General features: G+C 37.4%; 1 protein-coding gene and 1 long non-coding RNA gene across 4 annotated transcripts; both read left to right on the forward strand.

Moving 5' to 3' along the window:
• The first annotated feature begins 3526 nt into the window (after positions 1–3526).
• On the forward strand, positions 3527–4887 carry LOC117626203. 2 transcript variants are annotated; one of them, XR_004585513.1, is made up of 4 exons: positions 3527–3538; positions 3626–3694; positions 3802–3870; positions 4619–4887. It is a non-coding gene; the product is annotated as an uncharacterized LOC117626203 (long non-coding RNA). The 2 variants fall into 2 exon arrangements; XR_004585512.1 differs by lacking the exon at positions 3527–3538 and having other exon boundaries at positions 3549–3694.
• A 6096-nt stretch (positions 4888–10983) lies between these two features.
• LOC117626232 (filament-like plant protein) lies at positions 10984–17746 on the forward strand. 2 transcript variants are annotated; one of them, XM_034357893.1, is made up of 5 exons: positions 10984–11306; positions 12117–12342; positions 13147–13327; positions 13870–15224; positions 17166–17746. In XM_034357893.1, exons 2-5 carry the CDS (start codon positions 12232–12234, stop codon positions 17379–17381), a joined length of 1863 nt encoding a protein of 620 aa, XP_034213784.1. In that variant the 5' UTR covers positions 10984–11306; positions 12117–12231; the 3' UTR covers positions 17382–17746. The 2 variants fall into 2 exon arrangements, with proteins under 2 accessions (XP_034213784.1, XP_034213785.1); XM_034357894.1 differs by lacking the exon at positions 10984–11306 and adding an exon at positions 11316–11447.
• Positions 17747–18695: the final 949 nt, after the last annotated feature.

Raw genomic sequence — 18695 nt, forward strand, 5'->3', positions numbered from 1 at the left:
TGGTTAGACAGAGACAAACAGGCAGGGGAGAGAACGAGATCGTGCTGACAAGACGCAGACATCTACAAGCCGTACTCTGAGCCGATGGACGATCCGTTCGAGGTTAGGTCCAAGGACCAAAGTGCACAAGAAGCTGGGCCCGCAGTACTGTGTCCACTCTCGCTTGGGCCCACAAGAAAGTATCCGTTCTAGGCAAGGCCCATAAGGAGCTAGAGTGTGTGAACAATTGCGTGACGAACGCAACGTCCGACGTTCACCAACCCACTCAAGAACCAACACACTGCAACAAGCCATAGAGGAATCATCACAAGCTTAATATCCTAATCTGCCCCACGGATAGAACAACCAAGGGGATCGGCCCTTGGAAGCTGAGGAGGAAGTTAACCAACGGCGCTCGAGGCACCGACGACACCAACCTGAGCCACCAGCCCTGCGGGCAGAAGATGTCGAAAGGCTAGTAAATGACCGACTCTAAGGTCTCCAACTTAAAAGAAGCACGGAGGAGGCCCTGCACAAGGAAATTGATCGAATCGACTACTCGTCCTTTACCGATGAGGTGGAACAAGCAACACTTCCGAAGCAGTTCACGACGTTATCCATCACACTGTTCAAAGGGGACTTTGACCCCAAGAGCCATTTGAGGCACTTTAAGAACATCATGATCTTGTACAAGGCAGACAACGCCCTTATGTGCAAGGTGTTCGCGATGACTCTACAAGGGGCAGCTCAAGACTGGTTCCACACTCTACTGTCCGTATCGATAGACAACTTCAGGGAGTTCGCCCTCATTTTCACAAAGGAGTACACCTCCTACTGGACGGTCAGTAAGCAAGCAGACCACATGTTCAACATGAGCAAGAAGCCAAACAAGTCTCTTCGAGACTACCTCAGAAAATTAAGGCTGAGAAGGCAAACATCACAGGCTGCAATGACCTAGTTGCATCCTCAGCTTTCAAGAAGGGCTTGTCAACTAAACACAAGCTACACTGTGAGCTGACCATAACTCCAAGCCAAACCTTGGCAAAAGTCTTTGCAACGGCAAAGTGCTATGCACTCTGGGACGATGACCGTATTGCTGCAAAGAAAGCTAGCAAGCAAGCTGACCACTCGATAAGGCTGGCAAGCCAAAAGAGCAATAGGTTTGAACACAAAAACCGAGACAAGTGCAGATCGCGGCCCCAAGAGGAAGTCCTGGAAACAGAAACCTTCACCGAGTTTACTATCCCAATCCACCAGATCCTGGCACAAGTGAAAGACAAGCCGTGAGTGAAGAGATTGCCGCATCTGATGGGAGACCTTGCTAAGAGGGATACCAGTAAACATTCCGCATTATATGGGAAGCATGGTCATTACAACAACAACTGCAATGCCTGAAAAAGGCACCTCGAGGAGCTGGTCAAAGATGGCAATTGCACGAAATTCATCACAAATAAGGTCATCCAGCAGATCGAGGACCGTGATGTAGCTACCAAGAAACCTCCATAAAAAATCATACAGATCAACATCATCCTAGCCGACTCCCAGGAGTCCTTGTTGACCACTAACGAGCGCAATAGAAAGATCGCCCAGGCGACTTATGTCTCCCAAGTCACAACTAGCGAACCCGTCATCGGCTTTCAGAAGGACTTGATCAGGCATGATCTGCCACATAATGACGTCCTAGCCATCTGCACCCAAATTGAACAAGTTGTAATCGAGTGAGTTTACGTGGATGAGGGCAGCACAGCCAACATTCTGCAACTATCTGTTATCCAACAAATGGGATTGGAGCCCAAGATCAACAAACTTGCCAGATCGCTCACCGGCTTCAATGGGGCCACGTCAATCACTATGGGAATGATTGACCTTGACATCCACTCACCCGTGATGGTCTACTCGCAGACCTTCATGGTAATCAATTAGGTCTTCCCTTACAACGGAATCTTGGGCTGACCATGGATCAGCAAGAAGATCATAAATCAAGCCTTGGAAGTATACATGGCAAAGCACCTAAGGATGATCTTGTACCTTGACAAAGTTCAAGAATTGTTGAAGGCATTTCTTACCTTCACCATCCAACAAGTGCCCTGAGCAGAGAACGCTCATGCAGATGCATTGGCAAGCATAGGATCAGCGCTGGATACTCAATTCAGATGCTTCATCCCGATCGAACACCTTGACCAACCAAACATAGAAGAGGCCGAGCAGCCAGACTTGATGCAGATCGACGAGGATCCTAGCTGGCAAGACCCCATCATTGACTACCTAGTGAACGAAAACTTGCCCATGGACAACTCTGAGGCTAGGAAAATCAAATAGAAGGCTGCGAGATACTACATGAAAGGCGACATGCTTGTTCGCATATCATACTCCGGCCTTCATCTTACTTGCATCAAGTATCCGTAAACGCTCGAGGTTCTCTGCAAAATACACAACGGAGAATGTGGGAATCACTTTGGGGGCATATCGCTTCCCTAGAAAAATCTCAACATAGGCTATTTCTGGCCTACCATGCACCAAGACTCCACAGAGTATTCTCGAAGATGTTATCGATGCCAACGCTATAAGCCAATCCCTGGCCTGCCAGCCGAGAAATACTATTCGCAGAATAGTCCATGACCATTCATGTAGTGGGCCATTGACTTGGTAGAATCTATGCCGACGGCACTGCCAAGAAAAAGATTATGATTGTCACCACTGATTACTTCACTAAATGGATAGAGGCCGACGCTTTATCCTCTACCAAGGAAGCTGACGTCGAAAGGTTTATATGGAAGAACATCATCTGCTGGTTCGGTTGCCCGCAGTCGATAGCCACTGACAATGATACACAGATCGTGGGCAAGCAGATCACCGCATTCTTTGCAAATTATGGCATCAAAAAATAAGTGGCCCCCACCTCAAAATTCGTAATCACATCCCCTCAAAACTAGGTATCAGATCAACCAGGGGGTAGTCGATATTAGGGGTGGGCATTTGAACCGCAAAACCGCAAAACCGAACCAAACCAATCCGGAAAAAACCGAAAAAAACCGTGTTGACCAAAAAAGTCAAAAATCGAGAAAAATCCAAACCGAACCGGTTCAGACCGGTTCCGGTTCCGGTTTTCCATCCTAAGGAACCGGTCCAATCCGAACCGGTCCAATAGAATTAATTTATATATTTTTTAAATATTATATATATTTATATTTGAAATTATATATATTTTCATACCTGTCAAATTTTGATTGGGTGTGTATGCTGATACCATAGGTAGCGCACACACAGGATTACACCAAATTCAGATTGGGTTTTTTCATTCTTCGTTCTTTCCTCTCCTTCCCATTTAGTTTCATACTCACTCAGCCAGCCGCCAGCCAGCCACCAGCCACCGATTCCAAACCTCTCTCTCAACCAGCACGTCACCTTCACCTCCTACTTCACGAGTTTCCCTTTCCAGAAACCCATTCTATCTTTTCTTCCTCCTTCAAACTTCTTTCTACCACAACTTTCATTCTACAACTCCAATTCTTGCGCCGTTTCTGCCATTTGGATCGTAGGAACGATATCTACAAGAAAGGTAAACCATTCTTGGAGTTGGTTAAGTTTCGAAAATCTCCTCTTTTTGAGTTAGTGACTGATTAGGCTTTAATATCTTGTTTCCAAGTGTGGTTTGGGAGAATGGTGGTCGCTGGACAGCTCATTGAAGGTTGAGGATTACTTTGGAGCTGTTAAGGTAAGATTTGTTTACCACACTTGCTGCTGGAATTCTAAAGTACATTGATTTAAGTGAGATTGTATAAGTGATTTTAGATGTTATTTGATGATATGCAAGTACACTAGGTGAAGAATCTACCTTGGGCTGAACCTACAGAGAACTCAGAGTAATTTTTGGGTTGAAGTGGAAGTTGGGTAAGTTTCTACTTTCAAGTTTGTGGCCTTGGTAGTTGGGTGTGTTGGTTAATTCTGAGTTTTATGAGGATAATAGCCATTTTTTATCTTGAATTTGGGACTGTTCTGGTGTTCAAAGCTGCTTAGAACTGAATGTCAAAGAATGAGATGGATGTTGACAGAATCTGCATTTATGCAGAAATCTGAGTATGTGTTCTGTTCTGGACAGAATGACCTAGTTCACACTTACGTTTTAAACTGGGTTTTTTATGTGTGAAAAATAGACATTTCGATGAGTATTTCAAAACTGATTTCATTCAAATTGGAGTTAAATTGGATTTTTGGCAAATTTTCGAAGTTGGCATTATTCTGCAGAAAATAGAAAACTCTGCAGCCTAGTCTATTTTGGATTTAGTCTTTGACTGGCTTCCTTAACTCGGAATTCGATGAACTTTTGATATGTTGAAGTTTTATATGTCTACGTGTGATCTGGAAATGTTCACACCATTTTGAATCAAAATGGATTTTTAATGATTTCCCAAAGGCAAAGTGTTCCTGCCTAAATTGTTTAACATGTGATTGCAGTTTCTGTTTTTAATGGAAGTCTTTGATTTTTTTTATTAGTCCAGAGCAGAATCATGATCAGAGGCTTTCCTAAGAGATAGAATTGTCCTAAGAAATGGATATATTGGTTTAACAAACCCAACAAGTGGAAGTGGGTTGTAAATCAAAGTGTTAATGTGAGTATGTTGATCCTTGTTGTTTATAGGGATTTCTGACTGTCTTGGAGCTCTACTGGGAAAGAACAAGTTGCAGAGAAAGAAGGAGTTTATAGGGATTTATGTAGATATTATGAGTTCATCCACACCTAGCACCATAGCTCCAACTACTTTTCAATGTTAGGAGGAATTTAATTTGGGTTGTAATGTATATTTGGTTGAATTTGGGTTGTATTTGGCTAGTAATTTATTTTGGAACTTATTTTGTTGAAGTTTGATTTAATTTGGGTTGTAATTTATATGTTGAAGTTGGATTGAATTTGGATTGTATTTTTGTTGAAGTTGGATTCATTTTGATGATGTTGAAGTTGGATTGAATTTGGATTGAATTTTTGTTGAAGTTGGATTCATTTGAATTTGGATTGTATTTTTGTTGAAGTTGGATTGAATTTTTGTTTAAGTTGGATTCATTTGAATTTGGATTGTATTTTTGTTGAAGTTGGATTCATTTTGATGTGTTGAAAGCTTGATGGAACCTCAAATTTGGGGTATGTTAGTATATAAATACATTTTGGGCAAATTTGTTAAAATTTAAATTATAAAAAAAAAAAAAAAAAAAAAACCGGAACCGCAGGAACCGAACCGGAACCGGACAGGTCCGGGTTGGTTCGGATTTCTGTATGGATGTTGAGCAGAACCGGTCCAAACCGAACCGGTCTGCACTATCGGATCAGGTTCCATTTTTTCCCTGAAACCGGTCCAAACAGAACCGTGCCCAGCCCTAGATACGATTCTCATTCATATTTTCCCTTAATAACTTCCAAAAATACCCTTACCACTTTACCATAATTCCAAAACACCCCAAACCCTAAATAAATAAAAAAACACTCACGCCAAGAAGTTTAAAGACGCTCCAACCTCTTTTTCACGTTAGCGTTGCAGACATAGCCTCCCAGAAGCAGCAGCAATGCCTTGTGCTATGTAAGTCATTCTATCTATCTATCTATCTATCTATCTATCTATCTATTTTCTTCTTCTATCTTCTGTCTTCACATTCATCGCAAAACAAAGTACAGTCATGGATAAAGAAATTGATGATATTGTCATAGTTGACCATGTTGGTAGTATATGAATGAAGTTTGATAGTAGAATATCACGATGGTGTGAATGGCAGAATTTATTTCCATTGGATTTGGAAAATCCTGTAGTTGGTGCGGAAAATAAACTGAATTACTGTTCCTTGTATTTCTAATTCATATTTTTCCCATGTTCCTTGTATTTCTAATTCATATAGTGCTGATTTGTGTTGAGAAAACAAACATAGTTTGCCTACCCTATCTATCGATTTTATTAATCTTTATTTGTACCATACATAGTTTGTAACTGAAAGCCTGTTTTTCAGTTTGGCACTTTATCTTTCACAAAGGCTTGTAGTGTGTCTGCTTTTGATAATTTGAGTGAATCATATATGCAAGATCAGAAGGTTTGATTGGTGGCATATACAGAACACCTGGAGGCTTCTTATGTGCTTTAAGGTCTTTTCTGAAGAAAGAAAGTTACACAAAACGATATGGAAATGGCCTCCTTGCATTTGAATGAATGAATTCATTTTGACCAACAGCATAATGCAAAAATAAATAAATAAATCTGAGTCCAGCAGCAGCATAAGAATTTTTTCACATATGTGAAACTATTTTTCATATCACATGTATATAGTTGTGCATGTCTACAACAAAAAAAAGGACAATACTCTTCTATTGTAATACGCAGACTTTACCTCAAATGAAATTAAACTTTACATGTATTATTGTATATTTAATTTTACAATTTTAGTTCTTTGCAGGTGTCAATAAAAGTGACTGTGAGTATATGATATATCTTGCCGAGCACGAAAGCAACGTTTAGCAAATCAATATCATATCCCAAATTAGGTAAGGTTCTTGAAATTCAACTTTCTCATATAATGAGGTATTGACATCTTGAATAATATATATTATTTAATGTCATGTAGACAAATGGCTCGATTAAGTTTGTCCACAAAGAGGAAACTACGTGTTACTATGACATTGCTTGCTTTTCGTTCATTCTTTTTTTTAGAGCAGGAAACTCGAAAATTTCAATATAATTACATGTTATTCATCACTTATGTAGTAGATTGATTGTTTTTCATGTTATGTTTTTCTATTTAGATCGGTGCACTAGATACTAAGTTATATCAGGTTTTGATAAGAGTTTAAATTAAGTTGTACCTTGAGGTCCAAAACCTTGTGGAATAAGAAAAAGTTTTGAAGCCTATTAATGGGTCCTATTTATTTCCTTTTTTAAGTGAACCGTTTTGGTGGGCTTGGAAGATTAGTCAAGTTGGCCTTCGGTGATGAGTAGAGACGACTTGACCTAACCCTATATAAGCTTAAGGCCATGCTATCATCAGACACGTTCTCTAACCATATTCTCATAAAAAAAAAAAAAAGAGAGCTGAAATAGATTATGAGAGAGAGTAGAAGTCTTGAGCCGTTCCTGTTCTTGCTGGGATATTGCTGCTGCAGTTGAATGAGTTCAGAGGTCGTGTACTCAAGGAAGTTGGCTCCATATATGTATTTACGTATTTCAGATTGTGTGAAGGATCTTGAACAAGCATATTATAGAAATCTAACATTTCATGCCTTTGACATTGACAGCGTCTGTTACATGACATTGCTTGCTTTTCATTCCTTTTGATTCAAAAAAAATGTGTCTTTTTGTTGTTATTTATTTTATGTAGTAGATCATTTATCGTCATGAGTTCTATTTCTACTTCAAGTGGAAAAGTAAAGGGTGGAAGGGGACAAAATAAGCGCTATTAGACAACTAAGGAGGATAACACATTGATGGAATGCTTGATGGAACTCCATCAGAATACCAATTGGCGAGGTGACTCAAGTTTTTAAAATGGATACTTGAATAAATTAGAAACTATGCTAAAAGTCAAACTTCTGAATCTTGGGTTGAAGGCATCACCCCATACTGAATCAAGGGTGAAGACTTTGAAGGGAAAATATGGTGCTTTAGCTGATGCATTATCTCAAAGTGGTTTTGGGTGGAATGAAGAGGAGATGATGTTGGTATGTGAGAAAAGTGTATTTCATTCGTGGGCGAAGGTAAATCTAAGCATATCCTATTCTATGCATATCAAATTAAAAAATAGATATATTATGCTATGTCTTTAATAATTTATTTAATAATACTAATACCATATATAAGGTCTTAAATATCGATAGTTTTGGAAATATCGGTGGTTTAAAAACAAGGAAATATCGATGGAAATATCGATATCGATAAAAATTGGATAAAAACCACGGAAATTATGATAAATACATGGAAATTTTTAATAGAACTTTAGAAGAAGTTTATTTAGTCAATCATCTATTATTTTACACAAAAAATTGGAAGGAAATGCATTGCATAGTGGGTTTGTGTGATTTAAGTTGATCATATTGCGACCTACCAAACTCTGTGACTTAGAAAATCTGAAATAATTAATGAAAGAGAATTAAACACCCCTTAGGTACAGATATTGATACAATTCCTCTAGTTATTTATTCTTTGTAATACTTCAGTAAATTTCGCTTAATTTATCATATTTTAGTTTAGTTTTAATTTTTTTTTATGAAATTTCATTAAAAAAAAAAAAATAAGGAGTCTTTATATCGCGTTACAGAGGACCTCGTTTCAAAAAAAATCCTTCGTTTGGGGGCTTTACCGGGGCTAACTAGTAAAAAGCCTAGAGCCGGAAGCGATCTTAGAAACCAATCGTGCTTTAGTACAATATTTTACACTTTATAAATTGCATGATAAAATACATGAGTAACCTTATTTCACGTTATTCACTGGACATGGTACACGTTGTTATATCTATTAACTTATCAAAATTTGAAAAATAATTAAAGATGTAAACCAACTTGATTTGTCATGAAAATTAGGCACTTTACCATGCTTAAAAAATAATAGTGAAGATTGAAAATTAACTAAGAACATAAATAAATTTATCCAATGAAGAATTAAATAGGAAATAAAGAAAATGATTATAGAAATTTAAGTAATTAAGCAACAATTTATTTCACGTTATTCATTGGACATGGTACACGTTCTTATATTTATTATTTATCAAAAATTGAAAAATAATTAAAGATGTAAACCAATTTGATTTTTCATGAAAATTAGGCACTTTACCATGCTTAAAAAATAATAGTGAAGATTGAAAATTAACTAAGAACATAAATAAATTTATCCAAGGAAGAATTAAATAGCAAATAATGAAAATGATTATAGAGATTTAAGTAATTAAGCAACAATTTGAAGGAGAATTTAGTAATGTAAGTACTTATAATGAATAATAAAATAATCAATAATATTAAATGGATTAAATAGAAAAGAAATAAATTATATTAAGTAATTAAGTCACATTTCCCACTTCCCAAGTACTTTCACGTTTCCTTGCCTCTCTCTCCCACTTCCCAAGGGTTTTTTTTTCCTTTTTTTTTGTCTAAACTTCCCAAGGTTGCAGATACACGCAACCTGCCTTCTCTCTCTCTCTCTCTTTTGGGCATTCACCCATCTCTCCCTTTTTATTTTATTTATTTATTCCTCTTCTTTCTCTTCCATTTCACACACACACACACACACTCTCTCTCTCCCTTTCTTCTTCTATCTCTCTGTCTCTCTCCATCTCTTTCTCTTCCCTCTTTTCTCTCCTCCATCACAATCCAAAACAGTAAAACATAAAGACCCACTCAATACCTTTTTTCCCTATTCTTCCCTTCTCTCTCTCACTCTCCTCTATCTGCTTTTTTTTTTTTTCTTTCTTCTTCTATCTCTCCGTCTCTTTCCCTGCTTCCTATTCCCTCTTCTCTTTCACTTCATCACAATCCAAAACAGCAAAACATAAAAACCCACTCCATAATTTTATTTTATTTTACTCTTCTTCCCTTTTCTCTCGCTCTCCTCTTTCTGTTTTTTTTTTAATTTTTTTTTTCCTAAGTTGAGTTAAGATTGAGTTGAGAGACAGAGAAAGGTTGAGTTTCGGAGGCTGAGGGATTCATCTGAAGGCTGAGTTTAATTTTGTAAGTTCTTATCGCGATATTATCGATAGTATCGCGATATATTAAGTTGCAACTTGAACGAAAATATCGTTACTGAAATATCGGTGAAATTATCGATAAATTGACAATATATATATGGAAATGTGCTAAAATATCGCTGCCCCAAAAAAACGATAATTTGTTTTATGTATTTATATATATATATATATATATGGCAAGTGGTTTGTATGACAAGTCATTTCCACATTACTATGCACTTGGAGAGATATATAAAAAAGATCATGCTATTGGAACAAATGCTAGAAATGCAAATGAGAATGAAGAAGACGTTAGGTGAGATTATGCAAGTGTTCATCAGAATAGAAGTGTAGGTGATGACTTTATTGAGGAGATGTTTTCACATCCTGATGGTGGGTCACAATATGGGGGATTAGAATATGGAGATCTCGATTTGAGGATGTTGAGGATTTGGAAGATGATGAGAGAACCTTTACACAACCAAATCCCCAACCCTCAAGTGCCCAACAATGTGCCCAACAACGTGCCCAACAGAAGAGACCCGCATAAGATGTAGCAAGTGATCCATATCATCCTCGTAGGAACGTAAATGCTTTGGATGACATGTCTAACAAATTTGGACTTATGGCTGAACCTATAGTAGGAATGTCACCTCAACTTGCAGGCTTGATTAATGTTCTTTCAACAGAGAAGGATCTTGCTGATATGCAAGCTAAACTATGTGGTGAACTGAGGAAAATAGAATTCCTCCTTTGCAAGTATTTCGTATCACCAACGTTTAGCCAAAGAGCACGATTTGCTGAGGGTCGTCTTTACCATGACTGATGAAGAAAACAAAAGATTATGTATTTAATGTTATGGAGCATGGCTTACAGTGATTGTGATTGATGAGTAATGGGTGAATGACTTTTGTGGAGATTATATATCTCTTTTTTTTGATAGTATGAAAAGTATGTATTTAATCATATGAAGATTATGCATGTTATTATTATTTGATTGTTTACCACTTACGTATGTGAAAGATATATATATATATATTTATTGGAGTTTATTTTTTTTCATTTGAAATTGGCTCTGGATAAAGATGTTATTAACATTATCATTGAATTGGGCTCTTGCTGTTAATCAGGATTAGTTTGGTCTCCTTAGCCAACCATTATTAATATATAAACATTAAAGTTATAAAAATTAAATTTTTTTAAGAACATGAAAATAAGAATTTTTATATTCACATAAACCCTCCCTATAGACACTAAAATACAAAATCCAATGGCCTATAATTTCTACCCAATGTTTCTTAGATCTAGCAACGACCAAGATACAATAGTAACAATTAATCAAAGCTCCCTAATAATTACCATTAATTAGCAATTAATCAGGAATGAATGACGGCGGTGAAATCGCGCATCCATGGGCGAGGAGAATGGCGCTACCTCCATTTGACAGTCAAGAGAGAAGACAAAGCAGAGCTGACGATGACGATGGAAAAAGCAAGTTTGGTCCTTTTCACGTTCACAGTCTCATGGACCTACTTACTTCTACGACTACGACAATTTCCCCCTACTTTGAACAATATGTGTGAAAGAAAGCTCTCCGTCAATCCCCAAATATATTCCGAAATGCCGCATATCTTTGCCTGCAGGTTGTTTCTCCAACTTACCATTCAGCTCATTTTTTTACCACTTGAATCCCTATTTTAGTTAGATTAGAAATCCTTCCTTGTAATCTCAATTCTCATGGCCTGTCTGTCCTGGCTCAGTCTTTGTATGCATGGAGTCAATAGGTCTCTTATCTGATTGATTGAATTCATTCTTTCAGTTCAGGGGGTGTTTTCTCCAAATTTATTATTTAGTCTTCATGGGTCTCTCAATTTTCATATATTTTGAAATGGGTATCAGCAATTTCTTACTTTTGTGTGATAATTTGAAGTGGGTCTTCGCTATTTCTTCGTTTGGCTAGATATTGTGAAATGGGTACCTATCTATTTCACACCCACGGTGGTCCCTCTCTCTCTCTCTCTCTCTCTCTCTCTCTCTCTCTCTCTCTCTCATGTAAACTAGTATGGCGTAAAATTGAGGACTTGGGTAGGTGCTCAGCAAGCTATGTGTTCTAGTTGTGCGTTTGAAGTTATTTACCAAGAAACATTAGTCTTCAAAATAGGGTCTCAACGATTCTCCATTCTAATGATACATTTGGAAACTATTCAGTTTTATATTATTACCTTTCTTTTTTTAATACAGAGTCTTTGGTTTGTTGGTTGAGATTAGATCGGACTAGAAGTGAGTTCTAAGCAAAGCTGAGATTCAATTACCAGATATTGGTCCGGCAGTTTAGCTTCGTCTTTATGGCTTACTTTGGATTTTCTTTTGCATGGTTTAGAAGCTCAGAATTTCCCATACAAACCAAAGATACAACTGGGTTTTAAATTATGATTGATTTGAACCTTTCCCAGATTTGGACACTCAGATATCACTTAAGTTTCAAGCACAAGGGTCTCAAGGTGGTGTGGTGCTCTGTAATGATGCATTGATGATTTCTACTGAGATGCTGCGTTGCTGAAATTCAAGATGGACAGGCGGAGTCGGCTATGGCGAAGGAAGTCATCAGAGAAGAGTCCCGGCGAGACTGAGAGTTCAGGATCGATGTCTTCTCATTCTGAAAGATTTTCTGATGATCAGGTAGATGGTGTTGACATTGTTCTGATAAAATTCAATATTTTTCCTTTTGATAATTGGATTAACCAGTTCTATGATATTTTGAAAATTCTGTAATTGTGATTAGTTGGTGGATACTTAATCATCATTGCTGCTTTCCATTGCATAAAACCATGTCCGCACACACACACGCACACACACACACACACACACACACACACACACACATATATATATAGTGCTGGTTTCGTCGCTTTGATTATACAATTACATGTACAATTTCAATAGAAAGAATACTCTTTATCTTAGTAAATTCTGCTATTTTGCATGTAGCTACTTCTCATTACAAAACATCCCACCTTTGTGTTCTGCCATTTTTAGATGATCCACTACATGACAAAAACAATGACAAGTTACGTTCTTAGTTAACGTGTTTGGAATACTGGTATTCCTTGTCAATCTATGAGGATACGTAATAGCCCTCTTGCTCTTTTATTATGTCACATTCCGAAGGAATTCTCCATATATAACCTATATACATTGAGCTTTCTAATTTTAATTTGAGAAACATGGAAACCGTCTGATACCTATTTATGTCCATGTTTTATGATGGCTAAAAAGAAGGCTATTTTTCTTAAATTTAGCGGTAAACTGCCTTTATCAGACTCTCTAAACCAAAGTGAAAAGAGCAAGGGAATGATCAACAATTAAAAACTTTCATATGTTTTTGAGTGCCACCTGAATATTTGTTTTTCAGGTGTATGCATATTTGTCTGTTTAAGTGATGTGGTTGACTAAATTCTAATTTTTCTTTCTTTTATGTCTAAGGCAAATCCAACTCATACAACTCTATTGCCAGAAGTCACTTCCAAAGCTCCACGCAATGAAGAAGAAGATAATGAAAGTGTCGAGACTTTGACAGAGAAATTATCAGCCGCCCTTCTTAATAGTAGTGCCAAAGATGACTTGGTAAAGCAGCATGCTAAAGTTGCAGAAGAAGCTGTCTCAGGTTCGAAATTTTCTGGCTTTCATTTTGTTCCCTCGCATTTAACTTTACTTTGAAAAAGGAAACTAAGGATGGAAATTCCAACATAGATATCCTAAATAAGAGAAAACATGTAGACAAAATAAATAGATGCAAAACTGTTTATCAACTGCAAGTTCTTCCTCTTTTTGGGCACATTTTATTATGAATGGTATCTTTTTTGTCTAAACCCTTTCATGAATGGTATTTAAAGACGTTATATCCCTTTTATATTATACTCATGATTAATCTGCCATGAGTTGATTATGATGAAACAATTTTCATTTTCGAAGACCAAGAGTTTCATGAAAGTCATTCTTAATGTTTCAAGGGGAGGTTCACTCATCTTATCTTTCTTCAAGTATTTCTAGAATGGGTGCCCTGAGTTTATAGAAATGGAAAATATTGGGTGTTGCTGAGCTGTTCCGTTTTAGGTTCAATGGTATGTCATAATTATTTTTACCTTTTATTACATTTCCTTATTCTGAAAGGGAATTAGTTGTTTCTCTTTGCCATTCAAATGTTAGGCTGGGAGAAGGCTGAAAATGAAGTGTTGGGTTTAAAACAGCAACTTGAGGCTGCAAATCAGAAAAACTCAGCTCTTGAAGACCGAGTTGGTCATCTTGATGGAGCACTAAAGGAATGCGTGAGGCAGATTCGACAGGCGAGAGAAGAGCAAGACCAGAATACCCGAGAAGTTGTTGCCATAAAAACTCGTGAATGGGAATCCTCAAAGTCCGTGCTTCAGAGTCAACTTGTTGATCTCCAAGCACAACTTCAGACTGCTAATACTGAAGCTGCTGCCTCAATTGATTTTGATTTGAGCTCAAAGCTTGAGGCTACTGAAAAAGAGAACTCTGCTCTTCAACTTAAGCTTCTTTCTCGAGTGAAGGAGCTAGAAGTCAGGACTATTGAGAGGGATTTAAGCGCACAAGCTGCAGAAACAGCCAGTAAGCAATATTTAGAGAGCATAAAGAGGGTGTCCAAGCTTGAAGCTGAGTGCCGTAGGCTAAAAGTCTTGACTCGTAAAACATTGCCTGCTAATGATCACAAACCGTTTTCTACATCCTCAGTATACATGGAATCTTTTACAGATAGCCCGTCAGAGAGTGGGGAGAGGGTACTGGCAATTGATCCAGATCCACATAAAGTGAGTGGCTTGTATCCAATTCAATATGATCCAAGCCAGTCAGATTCACGGGCATCTGCTCAAATCACAGAACATGGTCAGTTTAAGAATGAGAAGGATTTTGGAAAAAACCTTATGGTCCCTTCAGTAGAAATCAATCTCATGGATGATTTTCTTGAAATGGAACGGCTTGCTGCATTGTCAGATACAGAAAATGACAGCTGTCATCTTGAGTCGGGAATTGTATATCAACCTCACACTGAAGAAAACCCTTTAAAAACTGAATTTGAAACCATGATTCAAAGGGCCACAGAACTTGAGAGGAAGTTAGAGAACATGGCAGCAGAAAAAGTGGAACTTGAGATGACTCTGACTGAGTGTCAAAAGCAGCTTGAGGCATCACAAAGTCAACTAGTGGAGGCTGATATGAAGTTGGAAGACCTTAAAAGGGAGTTAGCTCTTGCAAATGACTCAGTGTATGCTGCAGATGAGGAAGTAAAGACTTATCAAACAATGAGAGTAGTGGCAGAGTCGCAACTAAGAGCTGTTCAAACTGAATTCAACTCCTTGCTTTTAAAAGTTGGTTCACTAGAAGAAGAGGTTTGGAAGGAGCGAAATTTGTCAGCAGAAAATGTGGCCAAATGCCTGAAACTGGAGAATGAACTATTTAGTATGAAACATGAAGCTGAGCGCCAGCGTGCGGTTGAGCTCCAGCGGTTGGCCAGTACTAATGGTGAATTGAAGATAAAGCAGGTTAGTTTGCTTGGACACGCTAAAACTTGGTGACTATCTTATTTTAGATATGCTAAAGAAACTAATATCTAGTACAAAAACCAATTTTCAGTTAATAGTAACTATAAATGTTGGAGTTGAAGGAAAAATCAAAACAATGTAGCAAAAATGAGAATGCTAGATCGATGGTAGGATTGGGTAGAAAAGAAATCTGGAAGTCTATATATTGGATATACAATGGGACGTGCTAGGGATAGTATAAGAAGAGTTAGGCTTTAGTGGGATTTGGATAATATACAAATGTATACCATTAGAAGTACTTTAATCAAACTAAGACTGGTAGTACAGGGCCATGAATAACATGGGAAGAAGTAATATGAAACGATCTGAAAAAAATAGATCTGATTGGAGAGTCTCATATAATTGAAAAGAATGAAAGATGAGAGTTCAAATAGTTTGACACAGTATGATGGGGATTATGGAAAGGATGATGATGAAATGAACCCAAAGGTTCATGGTGCTAAACACCATATAAATCTGCTCCTTCCTCATCATTATCCTCTGACAACATGTTTGCATACAAAATTACTGTGGGTTACGTCATCACAGTATGCCCAGATGGAGTAACTCTTCTTGTGGCCCGAATAAGTACAGGATGGTTGAAAGATCTCGAGTTGGATATGGCACAAACCCATGACTGGACAAAGCCAGTCAAGGCAAGTGTCCTCTAAGGTTGCAGACAAGCAGCTGAAGCACAACCTATGTTGGGATCTTTTGGTAGAGACACCACTCTCAATGACATATGTGTTGTGATTAAATGGATTGGTCCCAAAGTTTAGCTGCTTGGAACAGGTTGGACGACACATGACAAGGGTACCTCCAACTGATCCTAATACCTGCACAGGACTCATTAAGGCCAATGAAGACACCTAGGTCACTTCTGTTTACCCTTTGTGGGACATAAAAAGTTGAGAGTATTTAGGATCCCTGACACAGCCATCTTTTTCCCCGTGACGGCATATGATGATCAAATCAATTCCATGTAAGGAAATAATGCCCAGTAGAGTGAAATGAGCTGTGATATTAGCATGATTAGATACGTATTCCCTCATTTTCTTTGCAAGAGGCAAAAGTCATACTGGACCCAAGATTTGATTACTGCTAAAATATGACCTCTGTTTAAGCGGAAAAAAACCCAGGAGATTGGAGTGAGCCACAATATTAACATTACCAGATACTTATCCCCTCAAGGACTTTTGGTCATCAGGAGGCAAGGATCACAGTGGATCCAGGTTTTGTTTATGACAAAAATATGTCCTATCATCTTGGGTTGCTTCTTAAACCCCAGATATAGAGTCGAACCCGTACATGCAAGGAAACCAAATATATGTAAAGCCTTTTTTGCAATTAACTATGAATCTTGTGGGCACGGTCATCTAAGTATGACCATACTTGCAAGCCTCTGGATATTCACTTTAAATTAATATATTCCCAAAATAGTCCATATTACGCTTTATCTTAATTTATGCAATAAGCAAACTGATGTTTATGGTGAAACAAATTCTCTTTGCCCTCCTGTAAGTTAGTTGGTTTGAGTTGAGACTTCAAACTTTGTCACAAAGGTGAAAAAGAAGGAAAGGGCTTTTAATCTTAGTAATTCTTAGATACTTTCTTGATTAAAGTTCAAGCTGAACATGAAAATGTACTTCTACTACCTAACTTTTAATTAAACAAGGTATTTTTCAAATCATACTTGTGTACAGATTTTGCAAGTATAGAAGCCAATTCTTTTTTTGTGAATTATGTAAGTAATGTGAGGTCCATAACAAGTCTTTGGTTGACTTGCATCTAATGACACGACAAGCTATGTGCAATTCTGAAATAAGAAATGAAAGATTATGATGTTACATCTATCTATTATTCTTCATGTATGCGGATTTTGACGTGTCTTGTCTGTGGCAGGAGAAAGAACTAGCATTGGCTGCGAATAGATTTGCGGAGTGCCAGAAAACAATTGCATCTCTTGGCCAACAGTTGAAGTCACTTTCGACTCTGGAGGACATCCTGGTGGACTCTGAGAGCCCACCAGAGCTCATTGAAGAAGGAATGCAGTGCCACGTAAATAGTGCGGAACCACATAATTTACACCCAAACCTGAATACTGCAAGGGTAGTATAAATTTTGAAAGCAGCAGATAATTGACGAAATCCTTAAAGTTTGGTGATGGCGGATTGTCCTCTGTTACTGTTATCAGCAAAAAGGGCTTTAATGGATTTGGATAACTTTTTGCCAGAGGTAAGAGCGGGACACAATATGAAAAATAATTAAAGAATTATAATAAGAAAATTTGGAAGGGAAAAAAAAATATAGTTTCAAGTTTTCATTGTAGAGCTAGAGCAGGTATATTTTTTTTTGGTGCTGTAGATTCAATGCCCGTGAATCAACAGTTTGTATTTACATACGTGGACGTAGTGGCAATGTTGAAAGAAGGTATGGTAATATACATAAGATTTAAAGTACTTTCAACCACTTCATTGCTTTGAGTCTCTTTCTACACAAGCAGAACATTATAAGAAGAAAAGCAATTCTTTATGAAAGTAAAATCACCCTCCAAGGATCAACGCTAATCCAAATGTATCTCTTCTAGCCTCGGCTTACTGCAAATTTCATACTGCATGGAAGTATACTCACAAGCAGCAACAAAAGCATAATTGCACGACTTTGCGAAACTTTCGGAATGCGTAGCTGTTGTTAAACGAATTCTAAAATTAACTGAGTACATTCTATGATCTAAGTACATCTTAATATATAAATCAAAATGTAAAATTAACTAAGTATACCCTATTTGACTACCAAAAATATCCATGATATACCCTAATACACTCTATCACACAACACCAAATCCATTCGAGAGTTGGCTGTTGAACACTATCAGTCCACCAAACTCACCTTGCTGCCAAACTTACTGCTTAACCCACAAAGCCGCCGTCCAAACTTCAAAGTATGTAATTGATTTTTGATTCTCTCTTAAGTGTTGTCAAATATTAGACTCAATTTTACCTTGATTGTTTTTAATTATTAAACAAAGAAAAGAAAACTATGATTCTTATTTATAGCCCAATCATAAAGCGAAAAGTATATTTCTCTTGCATCTACAGCATTTCAGTTTGTTTTCTCATTTTCTGGAAAGATTTGAGATGTCCTGCTTGCTTCTGGTCATTGATGGAAATCAGTTGGGTAACATCTTTGCACATGTGCTTGTCTGTAATGCATTTGTTCATTTGTAGTTTTAAAACTGTTCTTATGTGTATGCAACATACACGTGCTGAGGAAATGGTTTTGTCTCTGATCTAATTTAGTTGAGCAAACTTGTTGCCTCCAAGAAATGATATTAAATGGATACGGAGAGGATGAAATCATGCTTCATCTTGCCTAGCTGCTTGATTATAATGAAGATGGTAGTTTATTCTCATTCTCATGCATGAGTTTTAC

The sequence above is a fragment of the Prunus dulcis genome, chromosome 4, assembly GCF_902201215.1.
Source record: "Prunus dulcis chromosome 4, ALMONDv2, whole genome shotgun sequence".
NCBI classification, from domain to species: Eukaryota; Viridiplantae; Streptophyta; class Magnoliopsida; order Rosales; family Rosaceae; genus Prunus; species Prunus dulcis.

Excerpts from the sequence above, each read along its gene's own strand:
- LOC117626232 (XM_034357893.1), top strand. The coding sequence starts at position 12,232 with ATGGACAGGCGGAGTCGGCTATGGCGAAGGAAGTCATCAGAGAAGAGT. Across the intron at positions 12,343-13,146 it reads AAAGATTTTCTGATGATCAG|GCAAATCCAACTCATACAAC; the intron begins GTAGATGGTGTT and ends TTTATGTCTAAG. Across the intron at positions 13,328-13,869 it reads TGCAGAAGAAGCTGTCTCAG|GCTGGGAGAAGGCTGAAAAT; the intron begins GTTCGAAATTTT and ends TTCAAATGTTAG.